The 24,239-nt window shown below is 45.7% G+C and overlaps 1 protein-coding gene and 1 long non-coding RNA gene across 2 annotated transcripts in view; one reads left to right on the top strand and one right to left on the bottom strand.

Moving 5' to 3' along the window:
* Positions 1 to 5,905, bottom strand: part of LOC130381274 (matrix metalloproteinase-17-like) — a 65,184-nt gene extending 59,279 nt beyond the window's left edge. Inside the window, exon 1 of the mRNA XM_056588770.1 lies at positions 5,263 to 5,905. Coding sequence (XP_056444745.1) covers positions 5,263 to 5,409 — 147 coding nt within the window. The 5' untranslated portion in view covers positions 5,410 to 5,905. The remainder of the gene's footprint in view (positions 1 to 5,262) is intronic.
* Positions 5,906 to 7,944: 2,039 nt separating this feature from the next.
* On the top strand, positions 7,945 to 24,120 carry LOC130381741 (uncharacterized). Its single transcript, XR_008895458.1, has 4 exons — positions 7,945 to 8,424; positions 9,818 to 10,051; positions 23,434 to 23,469; positions 23,712 to 24,120. It is a non-coding gene; the product is annotated as an uncharacterized LOC130381741 (long non-coding RNA).
* The last annotated feature ends 119 nt before the right edge of the window (positions 24,121 to 24,239 follow it).

The following is a 24,239-nucleotide window of genomic DNA, read 5'->3' as shown; positions in this document are numbered from 1 at the left end:
AATCGTTTTTCTGAGCCGACCTGAACACATCACATTTGACACTGTTTGTGACCATTGGTTAGTTGTTTTTTATAAGCTAACTATCTATATCCTGCCGATTTTAACATGGATTTAAAAACTGCATTATTATTTTTAACTGACGGGACTTTCTACACCGTCCGGTTGTGTGATTACTACCGCTGCTTTGAATGACTGTTGATGCACGCGGTGCCGACTCCGAGCCCGTCTGCACAACGTCTGCAGCAGCAGCAGCTGACAGAATTTTCGGTTGGACCACTAGACGGATACTGAGTTGAAGGAGTTTTTTTTTTTAACCTAAAGACAGTGAAGGTACAACACTTTTATGTAGGCCTACAGTCCAGTTTTAAGATATGACAAATACAAGCTGTGGTCGCTCACACTGAAGCTTGCTGTGGGCGTGCATGAACCGTGACCCAACCTGTAGGCGGCTGGCTGTAAACAGTGCTGCGCCTATGAGTAACTTATTAATCGCGCGACACAACGACATTTAGTAATCGATTTTTTTCGATTTGATCGATTCGTTGTTGCAGCCCTAGTTAAAATGGTATTTTCAATCACTCGTATTACTGCAATACCTTACTGCGTCCGTATCTCTGCCTATGTACACAAATATATTGTATTCGTGTGCAGCACTTTGGTCAACTACTGTTGTTTTAAATGTGCTATATAAATAAACTTGACTTGACTTGACTATGGCCTATAGCCTACTTATTTTGGAGCGCCTGGTCCTCTACCAATGCTACCGCGACAACAGCTTTCCGGGTCCATGTTTTCCTCCAACGACCGAGCGAAATAATAAAACGCTTGAAGTGTGGGCGTGGCGTCAGATCCGAGATCCGAGTCGGTTCGCAGAGAATACTCGAACGCAGCATAAGTACAGCACTTTACGGAGGACTATAAACTGGCCGGCCTCTGAACCTACCCCCCCCCCCCCCCCCATAAATATTTTTTCATCGAATCTACACGATTCACGGAGGTCACCTATTTTGGTTTCAAAACGGCGAATTTCGCCGAAAGGTGAGTGATTTTCATGCCTGTCTCTCTCTCTCTCTCTCTCTCTCTCTCTCTCTCTCTCTCTCTCTCTCTCTCTCTCTCTCTCTCCGAAGGTAGCATTCAGACCTGATCAATGGGCCTGAGGGCACTTCCCCTAGCAGTAAACCAGTGTGACTCATTGACAGAACAGCCACTAATACACCGTTAACCAAATTTGCCGTTCCCATCTACGAAGCAGTAGAAAACGCAAAAACTGTTCAAAAGTGGTTACACAACCACATTAAAGAAAAATGGTATACAACTCTGAATACAAGTGAGTGGGCAGAACACTTCCTGTGTCCAACACAGAGTATCTCTGGTCGTCGTTCCTGCTCAAGGCCACATGTGTGGAGCACAATGAAGACACAACGGCTCTGCCGCGGTTTGCAGGTGTACGTCTCCGGGCTGATTCATTAGAGCCTGAAATGGCAAACTCACCCGAGCGGCAAGAACCATTGATTTTATGTTTGCTACTTGTTTAAATGAAGGCGGCCAGCTTGCTCCCCCACATTACCTCCGTCCCACAAACACTTTCCATCCCTGGCCCTCATCTCCGTCTGATGAAACACTCAATTCCATGCATCTGTGTTAGTTTGAGAGTGTCTGTCTGTCTGTCTGTCTGTCTGTCTGTCTGTCTGTCTGTCTGTCTGTCTGTCTGTCTGTCTGTCTGTCTGTCTGTCTGTCTGTCTGTCTGTCTGTCTGTCTGTCTGTCTGTCTGTCTGTCTGTCTGTCTGTCTGTCTGTCTGTCTGTCTGTCTGTCTGTCTGTCTGTCTGTCTGTCTGTCTGAGCAAACTGGATCAACAGGGTTTGTACTAGATCTGATCTTAAAAGCCTTGTCCTCTTTCGTCCCTCTGTCCGTCTGTCTGCCTGTCTGCCTGTGTGTCTTTGTCTTTGTCTTACATGCCCAGCTGTGAAGCCTGTGTGTTTGCCCCTGCTCTTACCCTAGGGTCAGGATTAGGGTATGGGGGTAAAGGAAGGCCTGGGGAGTCTGGGGAGGGAAGGAGCGCAGCCACAACAAGGTCTGTCTATGAGGAGCCCAGAGGGCGGGAACGGGAGGGGGGGGAGGCCGGAGAGGGGGGAGAGGCAGGGTGGTCTGAGAGGGTGGGCCACTGTGCTGGCCACGGATGTAGGGGCAGGGAGCCAGTGGATGACAGGAGGGGGGGGGGGGGGGGGGGAGCAGCTGGAGCCACCGTCTCCTCGTGGCGATGTGGAGGCCCTTACTGACGGGTGGTGTCACATCAAACACCCTCGCCAAGTCGCCCATCGATTCCTAAAGTCCGATTCTTTTTGCCTCATATTATTTAGTTTGCCATTGTTTCAAAAGGTATGCTGACTTTTGCCCTCGACATGTGCAAAAAAACAATGTCATCCGTCTTTAACTCAATGTTCGATAACCTTTGTCTCCATTAAGTGAGCTTTGTGCTCACATAATAACATCCCGTTTCCCGTTCAGCACCACTCCTGACTGTGCCTGAGAAGGAGGGATCTCTCAAATCGTCATCCTCAAGCCCTGCCCTGTGCTTCATAAGGCTTAGGGTGGGATGGTGGTAGGTTGGGGGGGGTGATGGTAGGGGGGGGGGGGGGGGGGGGGGGGGGGTATAACAGCCCTAGTGGCTGTCTTAGTGGCTATACAAATAGAACGGACTTGACCGGAGATGAAAGAGAAATCCAAATAAGATGCAAGGAGGGGGATGCTGATGTTGTTGTGGCCCGCCCCGGTGGAGATGTGACCAGATGGTGTTCTCATTAAGGAAACGTCAAACCAAAGTTCTGTATTATAATAACGCTGGCTGGCTGGGTGCGGCCATCGCTGACCTGCCAAGCGCTGGAGGGATTTGGACCCACACAGCCCCGCACAGACTCGTAAACGCACATGGGCACACACACACACACACACACACACACACACACACACACACACACACACACACACACACACACACACACACACACACACACACACACACACACACACACACACACACACACACACACGTATGAATGCAAACCCATACTCACAACAGACACACTCATACATACTCACTGATGATTGCACACAAACACAAACTCACTCATAAACAGACATGTATGATTGCACACACTCACTCATAGACACGCACACACACGCACACACTCAAGACATACATGCTTGCACACATACATGCAGCATGCATGCATGCGCGCACACTCAAATGAATACACACACAAGATTAGCATCAGATTTGTTTTCTTTAAGTCTGAGAAACAGAAACGGTGAGAGAATCCCGACAAGCAGAAGCCAGGGAGATCAGCACGGAACACAGAAAGCTGAATTATTAGGTGATAAATGAATTTAGGTCAAATGCGGCTCTCCTAATCTCACTATTGCTCATTACCGACGGAACAAGGTTCAAGCACTATCTTTAACCCAGGGGCGGTTAGGGGGGGGGGGCAGCAGGGGCCAGTGCTCCCGTAAAACTGAGCTTGTACCTCCCAGTGCCCCCCCCCCCCCTCCAAACGTTTTTTTTTTTTTTGCTTTTTACCTCCGTCCGGACGGGGGGGTCGATAGCTTGCGATGGTGTGGTGTGGCACTGTCGCACAAGGTGGAACTTGAGATTTATAATCTATCATGCTGACTTTATTGCTGTCGGTGATGTATGATACTGAGCTGTTTGATGCCAGTGAAGGAAAACCAAAATGTTGCAATATTGACAATTGCTTTAACCAATGAAACATTTCAAATGTATAATATTGACGATTGCTGTATCTGAAGGAGACACTTAATACTATGCTACTGAATTAAATGCTGTAACGGGAAAAAGCCAATAATTGTATGTTGTGCTTTTGAATGCCGTTACTTAGTACTAAACTAAATATTTTGCGTCCCAGGTTCAATGTGCCCCTCCAACAAAACAACTTGCCCCAGTCTGGCCCCCCCCATGAAAATTGGTCCAGAACCGCCCTGCTTTAACCTCTTCCGTTTTTAAAGCAGCACCTCAGAGTTACATGATTTGAGCGGTTATCGTTATCCCGGAATATATTTCAGCCGGTTTATCTTCATGTGTTGATGCTGTGTGGGATGGGAATTAGCTATGTATCAGCAACTCTAAAGACTTGCATATTCTGCTCTGCTGGGAGCTAGAGGGCTTTGTAAACTGAAGAACGGGATGAAGGTTGTGTACTAGCAAACGTCATGGCCACATTCAGACAATGGATCAAAGAAATGCTTTAGTGTAATGGGAGAAATTAATACCTTATGAGTAGGCTACCTTATTTTCTTATGTCCGCTTTGAGTAAGGGGTTTGAGTACACCAACACTTGGTCCTTTGAAGGATGTTTTATCAAACCTTGTAATGAGATTGTGTGTTTTGAGATTGTGTGCACGCTTCACCACTCATCCGCCAACACTCCATTACTGCACTCAACAGAAGGAGCACATACGCGCACATACACATTCACGCACGCACGCACGCACATAGGCACACACACACACACACACACACACACACACACACACACACACACACACACACACACACACACCCCTTGTAAAAAATGTACAAATAGTCCCATGACTAAAATATAATGGCATTCAGAAACACTTAGATTTGCTGCGCAGGACAGTTGCTTAAAGACATGACTAGGTCCTATAAAACACGCTTGTCTTGTTATTCTGTTATTTCACTAAATCATTGCAGATGTCAACTAAAAGTGGCCATCTTGTAATCGATGGAACATCTACCCATACACAAGTCATCAGAGAAGGCAGCGTGGATTTCAAAGTGTTTGATTTTCAACATCTTCCATAACTATTTGATCAACCCTTATACAAATATGTTGAGCTGCGCAACGTTTGGCCAATTGGCATTCAGCTCCGCTCTGTCCCTGCTGACAGCAGAAAAGTTTCGATGCTGTCTGTCACCACACACGGAGGAATTTAAAACCAGCTGATCACTGGATTGACAGCCTTCTGATGATCAATAGACATCAGTGATTAAATATCCTATACTTCAATGTTTGACCTTTCAAAGCTCAACTGTCTATCTGCGTTATAATGGTCATTAATAGCCGATTGCTCCATCGATTGAAACATAAACGCTCCGTTCCCAAGCGTTAAAACTCACGCACACATTTCACAACCTCACGTCGCCAAGTGCTGCAGCAAGCAAGGTGTTGAGGATTCAGCGCAAGTCCTGGTCTGAGAGAGATAAGGGGCTCTTTTTTACTCACCACCCCGATGTCCAGCTGTCCCGTCGTCAGGGAAGGCGCCGCTGCAGCCGAATGCAAAACGCAGATCAGAGGCAACAGAATCATGACCGTGGAAATAATCCAGAAGTAACGCGCGCTCCTCCACTTGTGAAACACCGTCAAGATCATCCTTCGCCACTACCAACGGCTCTCTACCTCCACCAGGCTGGAGCACCGACCCCGTATCCACCGGATGAATGCACAGTCCAAGGTCCTCGCATTTGCAGAATTAACCTGGTACAATTCTTATTTACTGCGGTGCGTAAATTCACAAAGCACGAACAGACATTACGCACGAGAGTTGCAAAGACGATAATATCCCGTTTGGTTTCTCCAACCCAAAAAACGGCACTTTTCACAACAAAAACAAACGAAAACGACTGAATCTCCTAAAAACTATTCATATTCCGTACCCCCTCCATCGATGCAAAGGCATATCCTGTGAACTTCATCACCAAAGATACTATGAGGCAAAAAGGCACGGGGAGATGAGCTCTCTGTTCCTTTTTGGCGAGTTGTCCTGCTGTTGGGTCCTACTACTACTGCCAAGCCAATCCAGCTCCGCGCGCGCTTTGTAGCGCGGAACGGAGACCGGGCGTCGACGCGCGCCTCGCTCCGTGAGGGGTACAGATCAGCGGGAAGTCTGGCCCAATCTGGCAACGCTGGTAGGAAGATGGGTTTGGTTGGGAGCTGGAGGGGCGGGGGGGAGGGAGGGGGGCAGGCGCCTCTCCTAGCTCGCATGGACCGACGATTGAAATCATCAATAAGAAGGCTTAGATTTAGTGACATTTAAGGCATATTGATAAAGACATGCAATGGACTTGAAATGGGCTTACAGTGCACAGTATGAAAGATAAGTGTTCATTGAGGGTCCTAGCCTGGTAAATAAAGCATCCATGAGACGGAGGGAACCCAAGAACATTGGGTTATTATGGTGACTTTATGGCCTGATAAAATGGGCATTAAAAACCCAGTAAAGCCTGAAGGACTAACCACTAACTTCAATAATTTGTCATTTGTCCGATGCATTTATTCATTGCGTCACAGTAAACTATGTTTTTCAAACCACAAGCATTTCAATTTCCTGCTTAGTCATTGCAAGGGAAATATTTTTTCTAAGTCTAAGCAAATCAAAGTGCATATAAACGTAAAAATGCTTCTTGAAGTCCTGTATTCCATTTCCTAAAGGACCTACAGAACACCAATACCAAAGATGAACTGGTATGAGGCATCTCAGTCTGTTATAAGTGAGGCTACGTGACCAGAATATATATTGATCAGTCATCCTGACGTCTTTAGATCAGTCATACGTAGGTCCTTTGATGGGACCTATGTAATGTGGAAAAAACATGCTGCATTCCAAGAGCCATTTCAGACCCTCCTCACCTCGAGCTCCCCGGGTTAATCAAACCTCAGTCACCTGTCCACGGACACACTGTTGATGTAGCACATGGGGCAGCCAAGATCGTTTTGGGCAAGCAAATGTCACACTGCTTGAGTTGAATAAAGTTGATCAAACAAAACCTCTTTCAATTGTTACCCGTAAGTCAACAGATGCCGAGTTAATGCAAGATGTACACGGTTAATAAACACACCGAGACTTGGAAAGAGAATTCATCATGTCCTTAATGAACGATAAAGAAAGCAAGGAACTATTAACTGTGAAGTGGAAAGCTAATCAGCCATTTTTAGAAAACATTCTCCAAAACTCACGAATGTCTCGTGGTGCGGTGTCCCCGTTAAAGCTGCGCTATGAATAGAGGAGGCGTGGAGTGGTTATGCCTCTCGATTTACCACCTCGCCCTGGAGAACACGGACCTGTCTCTAGAGCCGCTTTGTGGCCTCACCGGCTGTTGTTATGCTTCCCCCTTTGAGTCATGGCTAACTGTAACGGTGGGCTCTGAGTTCAGGCTCCCACGGCGACAAGAATTTGGCTCCGGGAGGGCTGAATGCGGACACATAGCCGGCCTCCCTGGTGGGCTATTCCACTCCCTGTCAACAGCTCTCCGTGTAAATATGTCCCGAGGGGGCGGGGGGGTTAAAGTGTTCACAACCGGGGGGCTAAAATTACAGGTGTCGACACTTAGACGCGTTAAACTCCTGTCTGATAAATCGGTTTAAACCCTGGGATTAGCCGCATGCCTCTGTTCACTTTGCTTTTAGCAAGGGTTTGTTGGGCTGATGGGAAGGCTTCGTGTGTAAGCCAGAGATGGAGATCAATTAACGGTTTGCCAATCAGCCTTCTGATTGGAAAAACAAGATTCAACATGTCCTTGCAAAATTGAATGTATTGACGCAGATCACTGGGTTCATCTTCATTCCTATTGCATTGAACTTGCATTGTCTTCTGGTTAAAGGACCCCTAGGTGTCAAGTTGATCAGACATTGCAAGCTTATTTTGAAAACCGTTAGTGTTGTGATATCACAAGTTTGAGTGTCAACCCGGATGTGTCGAAGTTGTTCCAATGAGAAGATGGGCCACTTTGCTGAATACGTGAAGCTAACACCAGGGGCGCCATCTAGCGAAGACAGTGTGAGGTTGAATCATGTCCTAATGGTATTGATTTAGAAAATCCATCCAATTACCTCGATGTGACTCGTAATGGCTCATCAACATAACAGCTGGCGGCATAACGGGCGCCCTTGGATATGAGATGACGGCAATCCGGGTTCAACCCTAGTTTAGGATGGACGTCTAAACACAAGGAAACGATTAGCGTGGGTGTTTGTATATGGGCTGTTGTGCGTGTGTGTACCTTTGTGTAAAGTAAAGAGACACTGAGGCTGTCAGGGAAACTTTTTTAGATTCTCATCACCCACGTCTTATCTCGAAACACACACACACCGCCTCAATGCAAAGCAACACATTGTTCCTTGGAATGTACTTTAGAACGGAAAATGTCCCTACGTGATGGTTCACTCGTGAATGCAAAACCTTGAGGCATAGTGTGCACACAGACACACAGCCTTCTAAGCGCGCAGTTTAACAAAGCCCACGCAATGCATGGGAAACTTTCCCCAGGCTGCTTTGATGGACAGTCCGTTATAAGCTAAATTCATTGCTCGCTAATGACTCACAGATCTCCATGATGATGATGACACACTGCAGATGTGACCGGACGGCAAAAACGTATTTATGGACAGGTGAGTGACAGATTTATTGCACAAGGCAGGCGGGGAAGAAAATAGATGAATCAATCAATAAATAAGAGTTAAACTGTGCTACCACACAGGCCTGCTGAACCTATAAATTAATGATGTAATGTAATGATGTTTCATACGCAACTCTAGCACAAACATAGCACTTATTTTCCAGCTGTTGAGTGTGTTACACAATGTTGGACTCATTGTGTGAGTTTTGTCTGGTGAACACTTTGTGTGAGTGTATGTGTAGATGAATGCATGCGTGTGTGTGTGTGTGTGTCTGCCTGCATGTGCGTGCCTGCGTGTACCTGCGTGCGTGCGTGCGCAACATTATTGCCTAGTATGGAAAAGGGACATTCAGGAAGCTAGCTGACATCCAATTAAGTATGCATATATTAGCAGGAGCTAGAAACTACAGTAGATCAGTCTAATGGCTGAGCATTAGGCGTTAACATTGTTTAGTCCTTGTTACTATGCTAGCCGGCTATAAGTCATCGTCAAAGAAAACATACCAACAGTTTGGCTCACCGCAGTGATAATCTGAAGTGATAACCGCAGTGATGACTCTTTCAGAGTCTTTCTTCTCTATAGCGCGTAGCCTTTGTTATTTCCCCTAATTTCCTTGTATTTTTTTCAAAGGCCGCCTCATTTTTTCTCAAAGATCTTAAAGACGGATAGCCAAACAGGCAGACAGATAGACAAGTAGACAGACAGATAGACCGATCGACAGATAGACAGGTCAGAGACAGGTCGTTAGAACGCCACATTGTGTGAGAGAGCGAGAAAGAGGGAATCATAAAGAGGGCATGACTGTGCGAGAGTGTGTGTGTGTGTTTAGCAGTGTGTATTTGTCTTTGTGTGTGTGAGACAGAGGGGGCACAAGGGGTGTGACTGTGTGTGTGTGTGTGTGTGTGTGTGTGTGTGTGTGTGTGTGTGTGTGTGTGTGTGTGTGTGTGTGTGTGTGTGTGTGTGTGTGTGTGTGTGTGTGTGTGTGTGTGTGTGTGTGTTTGTGTGTGTGTGAGAGAGAGTGATGCCTGTTTGTGTGCTTCGATTCAAGCCTGCGAGTCTTAAATACTTATTGTTTTGGTTTTTCTCATTCATTTTCTTCATCATCCTCTTCATCTCTTGCCTTTGGATAAGCAGTCTGGTTTAACCAAACACCCTTGCTGTCAGGCATTAAATATAATATCCATCATTGCCCTCATAGCACTACAATAACCAACCCTATTTGTTTTCCTATTTCTCGCCCCAAACTTCCGAACTCTGACAGTTACAATCTTCTGAATCCAACCGAAAAGGTTTTTTTTGACCATTTACCTACCATTTCAAACATTAGAGACTTGCTTTTGTTCACACAATTTTGTTGATGCACAAAATAAACTTTTGCCATCAGACCCCCTCATGGGTTTCGTCTTCATGGTACGACGGAGCCAGGAAATCAGCCCGGAGACGAGCTTCCCTTCTCGGTGGAGAGGCCACATGCAGGGGGAGGTGCTGAGGCTGTGAGACAGAATCTCTGGTGTGGTCTCCACTGGCCACAGCTGCCGCTGTAGGCGACGGAACAAACCCGAGACCCGGAGGAGAGCGGACGCAGGAGGGCTTCAACATGACACCGCGGACGTATAAGGTATATATGCACGCGTTATTCTGCACCGATCCACACTGAAGCAAGGGGGGCACGTGATTGGTGGGAATGTAAAGGTGGGAGTGATTGGACAGTGTGGGAATGTTTTGACACTTGAGCCGCAGACGGAATTGTGTGGGGGGGCTGTCGGCCTCCCGATTTAACTTTTTCTATATCCACAGACACTCTCACCCTGTTGAAGTGTCATCACCGTTTCACAACATGGAAGGGGGTGAATGTCATGTTTATATAATATATAAATGCCTTACCTTTCTTAATATAAGACAAAGGGAAAAAAAAGCAGCCTTCAAGATAACATTTATGTTAATAACAGGGTTTGCTTTCCTGCTGTGCAAAGCAAAGAATTACTCAACATAATTACGATAATGTAATATTTTGTGTTTCTGTATTGGTGAATATTAAAAGAGTGGCTGAGGGTCCATTTTTCCCTTGCAATTCCGTAAACGATTCTGAAGTGTGGTAATTATTGTTATTCTATTATATAAATACAATGTTTCAGCCAGAAGAGTAGAACTGGCAAACCCATTATTCTTTCAGTACAATGCTTGCACTTGGATCACACCAGAATAAGCTAAAATGTCTGTTTCCTAAGTGTTTGAAAAACAGAAAAAACAGGCAGACTTAAGTTATTCTCCGAGCTTCAACAGTATTCGGTATGCATGATGCATATTCAGCCTGTCATGTATGACGGGTTCACTAACGCATTGGGTTAATGCATTGGTTCCAATCTTAAAGGGAACCGTCTTGTAGGGCTGTTTTTCTAATACAAGAGCCCTGCAGTACTTCCTTCGCCTGTTGTGAATAAAAATCAGGGTCAGCAACAGCCACTCAGCGGCCCAGAAGAGCCTGGACCAACGAGAACGTCATCAGTCTGGCATTTGCGTTCTACAAATAGGACAGATGACGTCAATGGCCAAAGTTTTCTTATTGTTGTTATTCATCCACAGAAACAGACCAGTGGCGTAGCCAGGAATTGTTATCATTTGGGGTTGATAGTTTCAGAATCAGTAGCGTGCGGTGACCCTAAATTTCAGTGGGGCAGAAACTACTGGCGCATGACCACACCCACAATTTGTTTTTGGAATACGTATATATACATATATATATAATATTCTAATAGATATATATACATATGCTTCACATCACTCACACCCGTGGTCCATATATCCCCTTGTCCTGTGCAAACAATACGAAAAAGTAGACATGGGAAACAAAACACAGCGTTTCTCTCAGAGCAACCACATCTTTTCTTTTCATACCATGTTCGGGAGAAAGGTATGTTGTAAGTTTTCCCCCTATCCTTTGTTTGTTGGATAATGTTTATGTCCGGTCTGTCTGGGCCAAGTTTTTAGATTTCTAAATTCTCTTCAACAAAAATAGTCGGAAAGGCTACAGAAACTATAGAGAGTTAATGTGAAATCCATGTTATTAAAAATAGACTTGAAGCCACGGTTTACTGAGGAACTCTTTTTTTGGGAGCATGCTTTTTTTCAAGTAGTTCGCTGCCCAACCTGCCCATATGGACGGAACGAGCCTGTTCAGAATCATAAAGAGTATACATAGAAATGTTAGATATCAAACTACTATTTTATTCCCTCGTCTCCTTGTCTCCTCTCCACTCTTCCTATGCGCCCCTCTCCTCTCCTTGTCTCCTCTCCACTCTTCCTATAAGCCCCTCCCCTGTCATTGTCTGCATTCCTCTCCTTCTCTCCTCTCCACTCTTCCTATACGGCCCTCTCCTTTCCTTGTCTCCACTCCTCTCCTTGGCTCCGCTCCACTCTTTCTATACAACCCTCTCCTCTCCTTGTATTCTCTCCTCATCTGCACCATGTTCCTTGTCTCCCCTCCTAAGCAATTACAATCCATATTGTCACTCCGCTACAAAAGAAGCACAGACTATAGGGCCCAGGTCTACAAAGGAAAACCGCACCTGAGCATTTTCAAAGGAGATTTAGCCATTAGCCAAAGTAATTTAAACAGATTATTATGCAACCGTCATATAATTTTGCATTAGGCTACACCTTGCCAATGAAACCCAATCTATGGCAATATTGCTGAAATATAAATGAATAAGATATGTAAGGATTTATTAATTATATTTAAAAGGAATCTCACAAGTAATCAGTAAATTGGCAATTTGCCTGTCATACCAAGGCGAGTCGTTTGATTCCAAATCTTCATTGTGCGTCTAGTAGGGAAGTTCGCTGGGTAAGCATTTGCTTTCTGTTAGCCGCTTCCACTGTCTTTAAGAGTCACATTAGCCGAGCTTCATTTCCTGTGAGGAGCCTGCACTTTAAATTACCTTCCAAAGATTTCCAATGGGTTCTGAATAGTTGCTTTTTCAAACAGGTGGCCGTTACAACACAACAAGATTGTAGTTTGTCCACAAACACAGAGATAATGTGCCACTATTTTCGGCACCTTGTTTGGTGGTGCAATTAAATTCTCAGCTGCTTCTGGCTGGGTTGTCTCTACGAGACGAGTCTAGCCTCGAGTCTTACCTGCCACCGGCACATCACAGCCAGCCTAATAATCGACTGGCCAAAAATAGTGCCTAATTATCTGCGTGTTTTGTAGACGAAAGGTTTATATATGTTGACCACGTAAGTTGAATCAATAAAATCAATTCACACTGATCATTTCAGTCTCACATTGTGTGTGCGATTATACTCATGACGGTGTCACGTCTTACAGTTTCTGTCACGCAAAGCGTGGTTTATAATATCGTTAGCCTAATAGCATTATTGCCTAAGTCATATTTTAAGGTTCATCTGGTATTTAGCGTAAAAAAATCCTAAGTCAAATACATGACTGGGGCAGATAGTGATAATGGAATATAAAGCAATTGGATACAGCCAATGAGGCGCAGTGAATCGGCAGCGTTAGGAGAGCAGAGTTAGGTTAGACGTCACAATTTGGCCAAAATTTGGCAAACATGCTACGAGGCTAACGATCCGTCACTCACAGTGCAGCTACACATCGACATAGTGTCATTGCATTACGGCAACTCTTGGTGCGGAGATTTTTTTATCCAATCCCTTTAGCAGCAGAGGACTCTGTCCTGCGTGTCCTCCAGACGGGTGTTCGCTAAGCTTGGGAGTCCCAGGGGAGGCAGGCAGGCCGGCTCCCCACCTGTTCCCCCTCTCCGCCTGGTTCCACTGACCGCTTGATTACCGAACGCTCAGTATGACCCCCCCACCCCCCCGCCCCCATCCCACAGCCCGGGTCAGAGGCACCGATCCCCATAGATCAGTCCTCCTCCTCCTCTTCCTCACCCACATCCTCTTCTTCCTCATTAACATCCCATCCTCTCCCTCACAGCCACTACCCCTCCTCTTCCTCACCAATATACCCTCTTCTTCCTCATCACCATCACATCCTCTTCATCATCAACATCCCATCCTCTTCCTGACTTACAGTCTCTCCTCTTCCTCACCATCATCTCCTCCTCTTCATCACAACCACCCATCTTCATCCTCATCAACCCCTCCTCTTCCTCGCTAATATCCCTCCTCTTGCACACTAACACTTCCTCTTCTTCCTTATTTACACCTCACTACCACCCCTCCTCTTTCTCACTACCACCCCCTCCTCTTCCTCACCAACATCACTTTATCTTCCTCACCAACATCCCTCCCTCCTCCTCACCAATATGTTCTTATAAACAATCTGGGTTTATACGATACACTTTTCTTTATAGATACACACAGGGGGGTTTAATAAGGGGGGTGTCTCTACCAATCTGAAGCACAAAGCAGGGTTGGTCTCTCCGTGGGTTGTAGTACAAGATGCTACACAAAAGACACAAGCTGATCATGTGAATTATTTGTCCCAAGTACAGGTTTTCATACGTCATCAGTGCGCACATAGTATGAACACAAACGTGTTTGATAAAGACCTGTGATTGATCTACAACCCCACACAGCTCAGCAAAACACCCTCTTCCACGCACACCAGCAGCATTACAACCGTGAAGGCATGTTTGTCCTGCTCATATCTATTTGTTCTGGCTTATGTTTCCCATTTTTCACTCCCATCCGAACAGTAGGAGCACAGGATAGGAATATTAAAAGAGGAGAGGTGAAGAGGTTATTTATCTGCATGACACAGATAGACAGATGTCACATCTTTTGATGTCAATCAGATCACAATGTAACCCCCATATTGTTGTGCTACACTCTTCTTTATTGAAAGATCGCTCTTAGAAAAACAAACAAATGATTGCCAGCTATGTCAACCACAACCCCTGTATATTCTGGGTTCAACTCTTCACACACCCCTGTGAAGTGCCTCCTTTGGGTTAGCTGATTATTATAATTGCACACATTTCTATTATTACCGTCATGGAAAATCAATCAGCAACAACTCATGCAGTCTGTGAGAGTAATCATGCTTTTAGTAAGTTCCTTCCTTCCAAGCCATTGTTGCAATATTCTTAATTGATTGATATGAGCAGTCATTAGCCTAAGCATTCATTAGCCTCATTAACACCTGATTTCAAATAGCAAGGTGGAATGCACCAACCATATTACATAAAAGCTGATTGAATGTTTTGATGCCCTTCTCTCCATTGGAAATCACGACAAAAACATTTTTCTGAAGGGTTTTTGCGATCTGATCGCTAACGAGATCGCACATCGGAGTATTTGAACGTCCTCGGTGTCACCCTTATCCTGTTCCTCTTCCTTATATTATAGTAGAACTGTGATATTGACAGTGAAAAAGACATTATGAAGGTGCTGCAGGAAGAAGTATACCATTGGGTATCCTTTATTTGGTACAAAGAGACATTATGGAGCATTGCACAGATTTTCAATTGTCTGCGTTTTAACCCAGACTAAAACAACCGAGACTAGAACCTTTGAAAACACCTATGGTCAATTAGGACAACTCTGTTCTGTTTCAAAGACCTTTGCCGTTGAGTCCCGTCAAGTTGGCTGCCCGTCAAAATACGATAGTCTTGTCTCTGCAAAACATCCTTGTTGGCCACACATTACCCAAACAATGTAATGGGCCACACACTGACATTATTTCTACAAACATTATTTCTGAAAAAATAAAGCTGATCCATATCGACGATGCAATTTTACGGTACATTAATATAACAAACAACTAAACTCTTTATATGAATACACTTGACTATATAGAGAATGAATGGATGTCTGCAGTCGTACTAATAATTCAGTGCGGTTCCTTTCACCGCTTGGTCACATTCAGTTGGAAAGCTGTGGGAAACAGAACTAGGCCACAGAGGCGGGGTAAGGGGTTTAATTAAATGGGGAGGCTAGCATTAACCAGCAAACAAAACAATGGGATTAGCACGCCCCAATTTAGCTTCCCTGTGGGCTTGAATTGAAAAAAAAAAAAAAAACGCAGTTGATCAACCTTTTAAAAGAGGGATAAATAGAAAGAACTGAGGTAGAGGTACGAGAATGGAAGAACTATACCTTACCTTATTGTATTTTAATGTAATGTTGGCATCCTTCATAAGCCCTCTGGGGTTTCTTTTGTTCCACCCATGCATTTATGTATGCCTATGTGCATCTTTTTTAATGTGATTTATCTTGCACAAAAAAATAAAACTAAACTGAAAGGAAAAATGGAAGAAACAGCGTTCCGCTCTCAGGGTGAAGAAACAAACGGTAGCCGTGCGACGTGACGCAGTGTTTACGTTGCCCAACCCATGAGTCTCTGCGTGTCTCGCTGTCGTCTCTCAGTGGCTGTCGACTCACCACCTCAAATTCGATCTGGAATAGGCTGAGCTGCTCTTGATCCCAGTGAAGGCATCTCCCATCCACGACCTCTTCAACCGCTCTGTGGTGCATGCAACGAAGAACCCACGGGTGGGTCACTGGATGGCCAGCTTTCCATCGCTGCGCCCGTCCACTCCTGAGGATTCATGCTGCATAACATCAGGGGGATACGTCTGTTCCATCTGTTCTCTCGTCTAGACTGCTGCAGCTCCCTTCTGGCTGGTCGCTGGCCGATTCAAGTCACTGGTACTGTTCTTTGAAAGGGTTCCTGCCCATCCTACATCCAGGACATGATGAAACCATGCACCCCAGGGCGTCCCTTGTGCTTCACGACTGCCAAACGACTTCATCCTCCTTCAATACAAGGGGACAAGAGGAGAAGAAGGGGGCAGGAGATGCCATGTAGTGGCCACCATACCACCAACAAGAAAATTAATATTATCTATATGAATATTTGCATAATTAATATAAATATATGGGTAGTAAGTAATAGTAGTTTGATATCAAACATTTCCACGTATACCGTTGATGTTTTTGACACTTTATGAACCCCCAATGATAACAGTTCGTGGCTACGCCACTGGTGCGTTTCTGCAGATGAATAACATAAGAAGAGTTGGGTCGTTGACTTCACCAGCGCTATTTGTAGAACGCTATAAAATATCGATTGTTTGCTGTTCTGGCTCCACAATGGTCGAGCGAGCTCCCCAGTGACATCAGGAAAGCTGAAACGCTACACATGTTCCATCGCAGACTGAAAACTCTTCTGTTAAGACTGCATCTTGGTCAATAAAAATAATTATTTATCTATAATAGTGTAGGGTTTAAAGCAGTTAGTTTTGCTTATTTGATGAATAATTCTTGAATGATTCTTGCGCTTTTTGGGTTATATTTTACTTGTTTAATGCACTTATTCCAAGTCGCTTCAGACCAAATCTTCAGCTAAATAAATATAATGTAATGAAATTGAAAAGAACAGACGATTGCCTACACCACGATTGATCGACCATGTATTGGACATGTGCACCAGCATAGGCAGAATTTGAAGAGCAGCTGGGGCTCGAGAATATCCGATGGGCCTAGCCCGGTGAAACCCCTCATACACCTCACACTACCTGCGATGAACAACCCATTAATCATCTGAGAATCGTTACAGTCAGCAAGACGAGCAGTAACAAGCCATCACACAACTCCTTCTACTAGCCTGGCAGCAAGAAAAGCATCCTCACACACACGCAGACACACACACACACACACACACACACACACACACACACACACACACACACACACACACACACACACACACACACACACACACACACAGACAGACAGACAGACAGACAGACAGACAGACAGACAGACAGACAGACAGACAGACAGACAGACAGACAGACAGACAGACAGACAGACAGACAGACAGACAGACAGACAGACAGACAGACAGACAGACAGACAGACAGACAGACAGACAGACAGACAGACAGACAGACACACACATACACACAGGCTTGTTGTGGCCCTTTTCCATCCGTGCCGAATCAAACCATGCCGTGTTGATTTGCGTCTCCATTAGCGATTTAAACGAGTAATGCTCGTTTGAGTTCTGCTCTTGATGGACCATCTCACACTCCGCACTGATTTCAGCTGGACGATATTCACTTGCAAAACAAAATAGCAGGACAATAATTTGTGTACTGCCGGTAAAGTGAATCCGTTTTTTTATCCTTTTTATTGTATAGTGAGATAGACAGGAAGGTATGGGAGATAGAGAGGAAGATATGCATCAAAGGAACAGGTCTGGTTGTAAATGGTACGTGCTCTACCCGGTGAACCAGCGAGGTACCCCAAATCATTTCGTTTAAAAGACACTCAACAAAATGATTGCACACTTTAGATCGCTGATGTTGATGCTATCGTGTGGCACTCATGTTGGAAAAACATGTTGAGCATTGTCCAATGTGTAAACAAGATGAATCTGAATGTAATCTTAATTAATACCCGTGGAAGGGTTGTCGTCTGACTGAGCCTCAAGCGCAGGCCATGGAAGACAGTAGCGTGATTTAGCAGACGCCTTTAGCTATGCTACGTTAGCTATGTCTGAGGTCCTAATCCACTGCTTATCTTGACCGTTTAATCAGATGTGAATCACTTTTTAGCCTCACTTATCTTTTGATTATGTATTCATTAATGCATTGGTCAGGAGACTCCCGGAGCACACGCAACACTAATATCAATTGATTTAATAACTTTTGAACATGCATATATTTTAATGTTCCAGGTATAAATGGCTAATTGCAGCTATCGCTTCAGTTTTAAAGTCTTTTGTATATCGTGTGTGTGTGTAAAGCATACAAAGTACAGCAGTAAAATTAACCAACAGTTGAAATCCTCTAGGAACTGAATCCAAGAGAAATAATTTGCAAACGAAGCCTTGTAATAAAGTGCAGTTCCAACTTCCGAGTTACTGTTCAATTACATTACCCGCGGTTTGACGATAATAATTAGAGCTGTAGAATACGCAAAAAGCCTCTCTCTTCTCCTCCCTACTGACCAAGGTGGTAGTAAGTGGCTCAGACAAGAGCCCCAGTCACACACTTATTATACCACGTATCAGCAAGGCGGTTTCTGCCTGGTCGGGCTTAGGAAATTTCAACTGAAAGAAGGGGCCATGAATGTATAATGAGAAGTCATGCCTACAAATCGATGGGCTACTTCATTCCCCGTTAGACACTGAATGGTAATGAGCTGCCGTGTCGGAGAGATGACGGCGAGACACGAGGAAATGTTCACGTTTCGGGGTCAGATGTCCGTGCGTGTATCGGATAGATAAGGTTCTCCGCATTGACTCAAAGCACACTGCTACTAATGTTTTGTGTTTCGGTTAGATTCTGTGCTGTTGTGAACAGGACAGGACAGTGGTTTGAAAGGCAGGGATGCTAGTATACAGCTAGTATGGCACCCATTGCACTCCTGACACTCCCTGGAAGGAGGGATCCCCCGCTCTGCATTCCTCCTCAAGATTTCTTCCTTGCTGATTAAGGGAGTTTTTTCTTGCCCCCTGGGGAGCCAGGGTCAGGGTTAGTCATGCATACACGGCCTAAGTCCTTTGAGACTGTACCTGTGATTGAGGGCTATACAAAAATAAATATCGGTGAATTTGATGAATTTATGGGTGTCAAAGCGTATTCATGTGCCAGGGTTAGGGTTAGGTTTAGGGTTAGCATACCCTGTTGCACAACCCATTAGTTTGCATCTTAGTTTAGCCACCTGTTTCTTATCAATCCAGTTTCTGTATATTTGCATTGGGTTTGCTGTTCAGCGGTCTCAATGTCCATTCCTGACTGACTGTCACAGTAGGACTACAGGCATATTATTAGGAAACATTTCTCAGAATGCTAAATCTGTGATCCCCTTGTATTTCAACCACCTTCAGTTTGAGGACTATTAGATGCATACATTAATAGCCTACCCTAACCTCTTTGCTGATCATTTATTCATGTGCACACAGTTTAGATGAATGTGTCTTGCTTTGGGGCTTTCTAAATATTCCATTTCCCTCCCCTTTTGAATCTACTCTTAAATTAACATTACTGGAATCATTGGAACTAAGAGATAACATCGCATCACTTTGGGGGTCTATGGCTTGAAAGGATGACCTAGTAGTCAATGGTGGGTAACAGGGGCGGCCCCAGCACATTTGGCGCTCTAGGCGAGGGGGAGGGTGTATGAAGCGATTGTTGACGGGGGGGGGGGGAGTGAAGCGATTGTTGACGGGGGGGGGGGGGGGGGGGGGGCGCGCGTGTTCTTAACGGGGAGACGTGGCCAGTAAGTGATTTTTTTTTTTTTTTTTTTTTTTTTTTCGCGCATTTTAAATTTTGCGCCCCCCCTCTAGATGGCGCTCTAGGCGGCCGCCTGACCCGCCTGTAGGGAGGGCCGCGCCTGGTGGGTAAGGTAAGATAATGAAATATTCAAAGTAGCCCACAAGTGAGACACAAACACACGCAAGACAAGTTGTTGTCTTAATAATAATGATGGAAGACCTAAGGCCAACATGAGTTCCGTCAAAGTAAAAATAAAGCAAGTTGCAGCATTACTTCAGGAAATGGAAAGGCCAAATTTACAAGAGGTCCACACTCTTGTCCTAAGCGCAGGGATGTAGCAACACACACACACACACACACACACACACACACACACACACACACACACACACACACACACACACACACACACACACACACACACACACACACACACACACACACACACACACACACACACACACACACGAGGGGGGTGAACCTATCAAAGGCCAGGTCCGAGACAGCTTTGGCAGAGAACAACCTTTCAGTACATTGCCATCGAGGTGCTCTGAGAATCCCCCTGCAGATATCCAGATAATATCCATGTTTTTCAAAAGTGTTTTCCACATGATACAAATTTGAATCGATAGCATAGAGACAAACAAGAGGAAACGTTAGATGTTAAATCCAGATCAACAAACTTTGTGGTAAACTTTCCACAGCAAATTTATAGATATCGAGTGGGGAAACCGCTTCAATAGTCGGTTATGAGTGTAAACAACCAGCCCTGAGGTGTTCACTGCATGCGTGTCAGAGTGATTACATTTACAGTGCGCTCAGTAACAACTTTAGAGGGGGGGAAGGATTTACACAGAGTATAGGTAGTTCTCACACTTGTGTGTCCTCATTCAAATGACCAACACACACACACACACACACACACACACACACACACACACACACACACACACACACACACACACACACACCCCAGAGACAGCATGCGAGTAGCGTTCCTCTCCCAATTTAGTTTCCAATTAGCAATTCCATTTCACACAGGCGCTGTTGCTGCTGCTCCACTGGTGATTTATTCATGGTGGAGAGAATCCTGCAATGTCAACAATTAGACCCGTGATCACCGCCCGGTCGATCTCAAGGGCAATTCAAGACTGTCGCAAACACACGAGGAAGAGACCCAACCAAATCCCTGGCTGGTTCACTTTTGACTACAGCCAATATCCAGCGATTTTGGTATTTCCATCCCATAGCCTAGCCTGGCAGCACCATAACCATTCACACGCACAGACACAAACACACACACACACACACACACACACACACACACACACAGACATACACACACACAGACACACACCCAGGATCGGCCAATCAGATGTACCAGGCAGCTACGCGCTGGGCTTGATGGTGGCTCCGCTGTGGTGTTGGTGGCTCGTCAGCTGTTGCTCAGCTCACGTTCTTGCTGCTCTTCTCACCTTGCTGAAGCTACAGGCCAGGAAAGGCCGAACGTCCTTCGCTGCTCTGAGACAACGACGGGAACCAACGGGAATGCTTTTGTCATGACATTAGCCGAGCCGATGTGTCTGATACGGAGGCATGAGAGTGCAGCGCCATATCAACAATTAGACTGATGTCTCAGAGGGGCCCCGTCGTGGTTTGATCTTCCCATGGTCAATGCTAATCACATCGTCTCTCGGGGACGGAGCGATGTAAGAATCTGATTAATTAGGGGACGAACAAGCAGCCGCGGGCTGCCTCGTTTGTCACTTTAACCGGATTAACATCGACTGCTACTTCTTCTTCTTCTTCTTCTTCTTCTTCTTCTTCTTCCGTTGAGTGCCGGGAAATCCGCCCCGAGCCGTCCTCGGGTCCCTCACCCAGAATACCACTTTAGGGGCCGGCACCGGCACTCTGGGGGCCATTTAGGTCAGGGGACCGGGGGTGTGGAGGAGGGAGGAGAGGCAGGGTGGGAGAGAGGGGAGGTAGGAAGGACGGGAGGAGCGAGGGAGGTGGAAGGCACTCAGGGGGGGGGGGTGGTGAGAGAGAGAGAGAGAGAGAGAGAGAGAGAGAGAGAGAGAGAGAGAGAGAGAGAGAGAGAGAGAGAGAGAGAGAGAGAGAGAGAGAGAGAGAGAGAGAGAGAGAGAGAGAGAAGGAAGGAAGGAACGATGGGGGGCTGAGGAAGAGATGAGGGAGGGGCGAAGGAAGGCAGTTGGGGAGGGAGGAAGGGAGGGTGTGAGAGAGAGAGGGGGAGGGTGGAGAGAGAGGGAGGTTGGGGGAAAGAGAGGGAGGGATGAAAGGAAAGGACAGTGGGGGATTGAGGGAGCGAGAGTCGGAGAGAGGGAAGGGGGAGGGAGGGAGGATCTAGGCAGTGGGGAGGGAGGGAGGGAGAGTGGGAGAGAGGGAGGGAGGGAGGGAGGGAGGACCCTTGGGCTGTGGTTTCTTTGCCCTTTCATATTTGCGGAGTGTCTTTCCTTCTCCCAATCGTCCACTTCACGTTCTCTCTCTGCGACAAGCAATTGTCGTTCTGTCTTCTCCATCTCCTCCTCGCTACTTGTTGAGACACACTCGCACTCTCTTTTTTCATCCTCAATTGTTCCTCTAATGTCATCTTTGTGTTTTCTCTGAGTGCTGCATTTCTTCCTCGCTCTTCCTCTCCCACGCATACAACCCCTCGGATACACTCACACTCTCTGCCTCACTTCTTTGCATTGCAGGTCTTTCCTACTCCCACATTTCGCTATCTCCAGCATGGCTCTTGTGCCCAACCTTCCTGCGTCAGACTTTTTTGTCAGAGACACTCCCCTGTTCTATCTGCTGGCCTTTCATTACCCTCTTGCTACTATTTCTTGGAATAATATACTACAACATGTAACATGGTTCGGATTCATTCAGTTCTTCCTTTTAATTTATGATCCCATGCCTGTTTTGCTTGTGTCTGGTCTCTCTCTCTCTCTCTCTTTCTCTCCATCTCTCTCTCTCTCTCCTTCTCTCTCTCCCTCCCCTACAACCTCCGTCCAGTCTCTCATTGGTCTGGCATTCATGTTCCCTCATCACCCCATGGGAACAATGTTTTTTGGGTTCAACACACATGGAATTGGGCTGCATGAATGCGAAGGCACGCATGCATCATCACGTGGTTTCAATATCTACCTAGCGTGGTTTTCAAACAAAAGACATTTAATGAATTAGCTTGGGAAGGAACATCAAAAAGACAAAAAAAAGACAGCGGGGAGATAGAAAGGGAGAGGGGGGAAGGGCTGGTTGATTTATGTTGGCCTTTGATGGACCGAGTAACCCTTTCAAAGTACTTCCTTAATTAGAGGAAGGATCAGAGTGAGTGACAGGATGGACCCTTCCTTTAATTAATCTCTGTCGTCTCTCTTCCCGCTGGAACGTGTGTGATATACTGAGGTGCATTTCCAACGTTCCTACCCTAGTAGCGTCCTCCTGTTGCGACGATGCTGTCCCGCGCCACAGATCAAACCCAGCCTTTACAGTATGTCTCCGGCATTGCACCTGGAACATTGGAGGGGCAGTTCAGTCCAAAGCTAGTTAAACGGCTCAGTGCTTTCGTGCACTCAACTAAACCACAGGAGAAGAGGCGTTGGCGGTTTGCGAAGACTGGTACTTTACTTTATTTCCTCTGTTGAGGAGTGTAGGAGTGAACCGAAGCGCATGAGATCACAGCGCTTCCTTTTAACAGGGGCCTTGTGATTTCCACTTGAAACGGGAACACAGAGGTAATGTCTGCAGCTTTCTTCTATTGATCCGGATCCCTTTTATTTAGGAGGATGGTCGACCGTATACACCAGCCAGGACGCAGGTAGGAGTTATCGCATACAGTAGAATGTGTGTGTGTGTGCGTGTGTGTGTGTGTGTGTGTGTGTGTGTGTGTGTGTGTGTGTGTGTGTGTGTGTGTGTGTGTGTGTGTGTGTGTGTGTGTGTGTGTGTGTGTGTGTGTGTGTGTGTGTGTGTGTGTGTTTGTGTGTGTGTTTATGTTACTCACTTCAAATATAATTTACAAACATAAATATTGATTGACATTAATGCGACATCCACCCACAGGACATGAACATCCATCCCCTATTTGACCGGCATCAGAATGCACAACATCACGTCCATGTTCACATTAGCGGTCCGGATACCACAGCTTGGGTTTGATTCCTATGTCCTTAAAACAATGAGATCTCCCCCCCCTCTGCCATGCTCTGCTTCAGGGCCGGGTCACTGATCACATGAGCTCTGATCTGGCCTATGTTCCCGCTTCCGCCACCTCAGGGATGAGTTTCTACATCTGTCTAATGTAATGTTCTTCAAGGGGATGCTACGTGGGTTTACATACATGGGAGCAAACAAATACCCTGAGGCCAATCGGATCAATTGACCTCGGATGAATGAATGTTGACCAATGCTGTGTTAGAAGAAGTGTGTGTGTGTGTGTGTGTCCCAGTTTTTGCAGCTATGCAGTGATGTTTTTTTTACGGCCTATGGTTATATTTTCATTTCTGTGACATTAATATTTCCTGTCTGTTTTATACGATCATGAACATAATAAATGAAAACAATATTCACAACCAGCCCTAAAATGATTGG

Source organism: Gadus chalcogrammus, chromosome 4 (assembly GCF_026213295.1).
Source record: "Gadus chalcogrammus isolate NIFS_2021 chromosome 4, NIFS_Gcha_1.0, whole genome shotgun sequence".
Classification (NCBI taxonomy): Eukaryota; Metazoa; Chordata; class Actinopteri; order Gadiformes; family Gadidae; genus Gadus; species Gadus chalcogrammus.
This window is presented reverse-complemented; position numbering and strand designations above follow the sequence as displayed.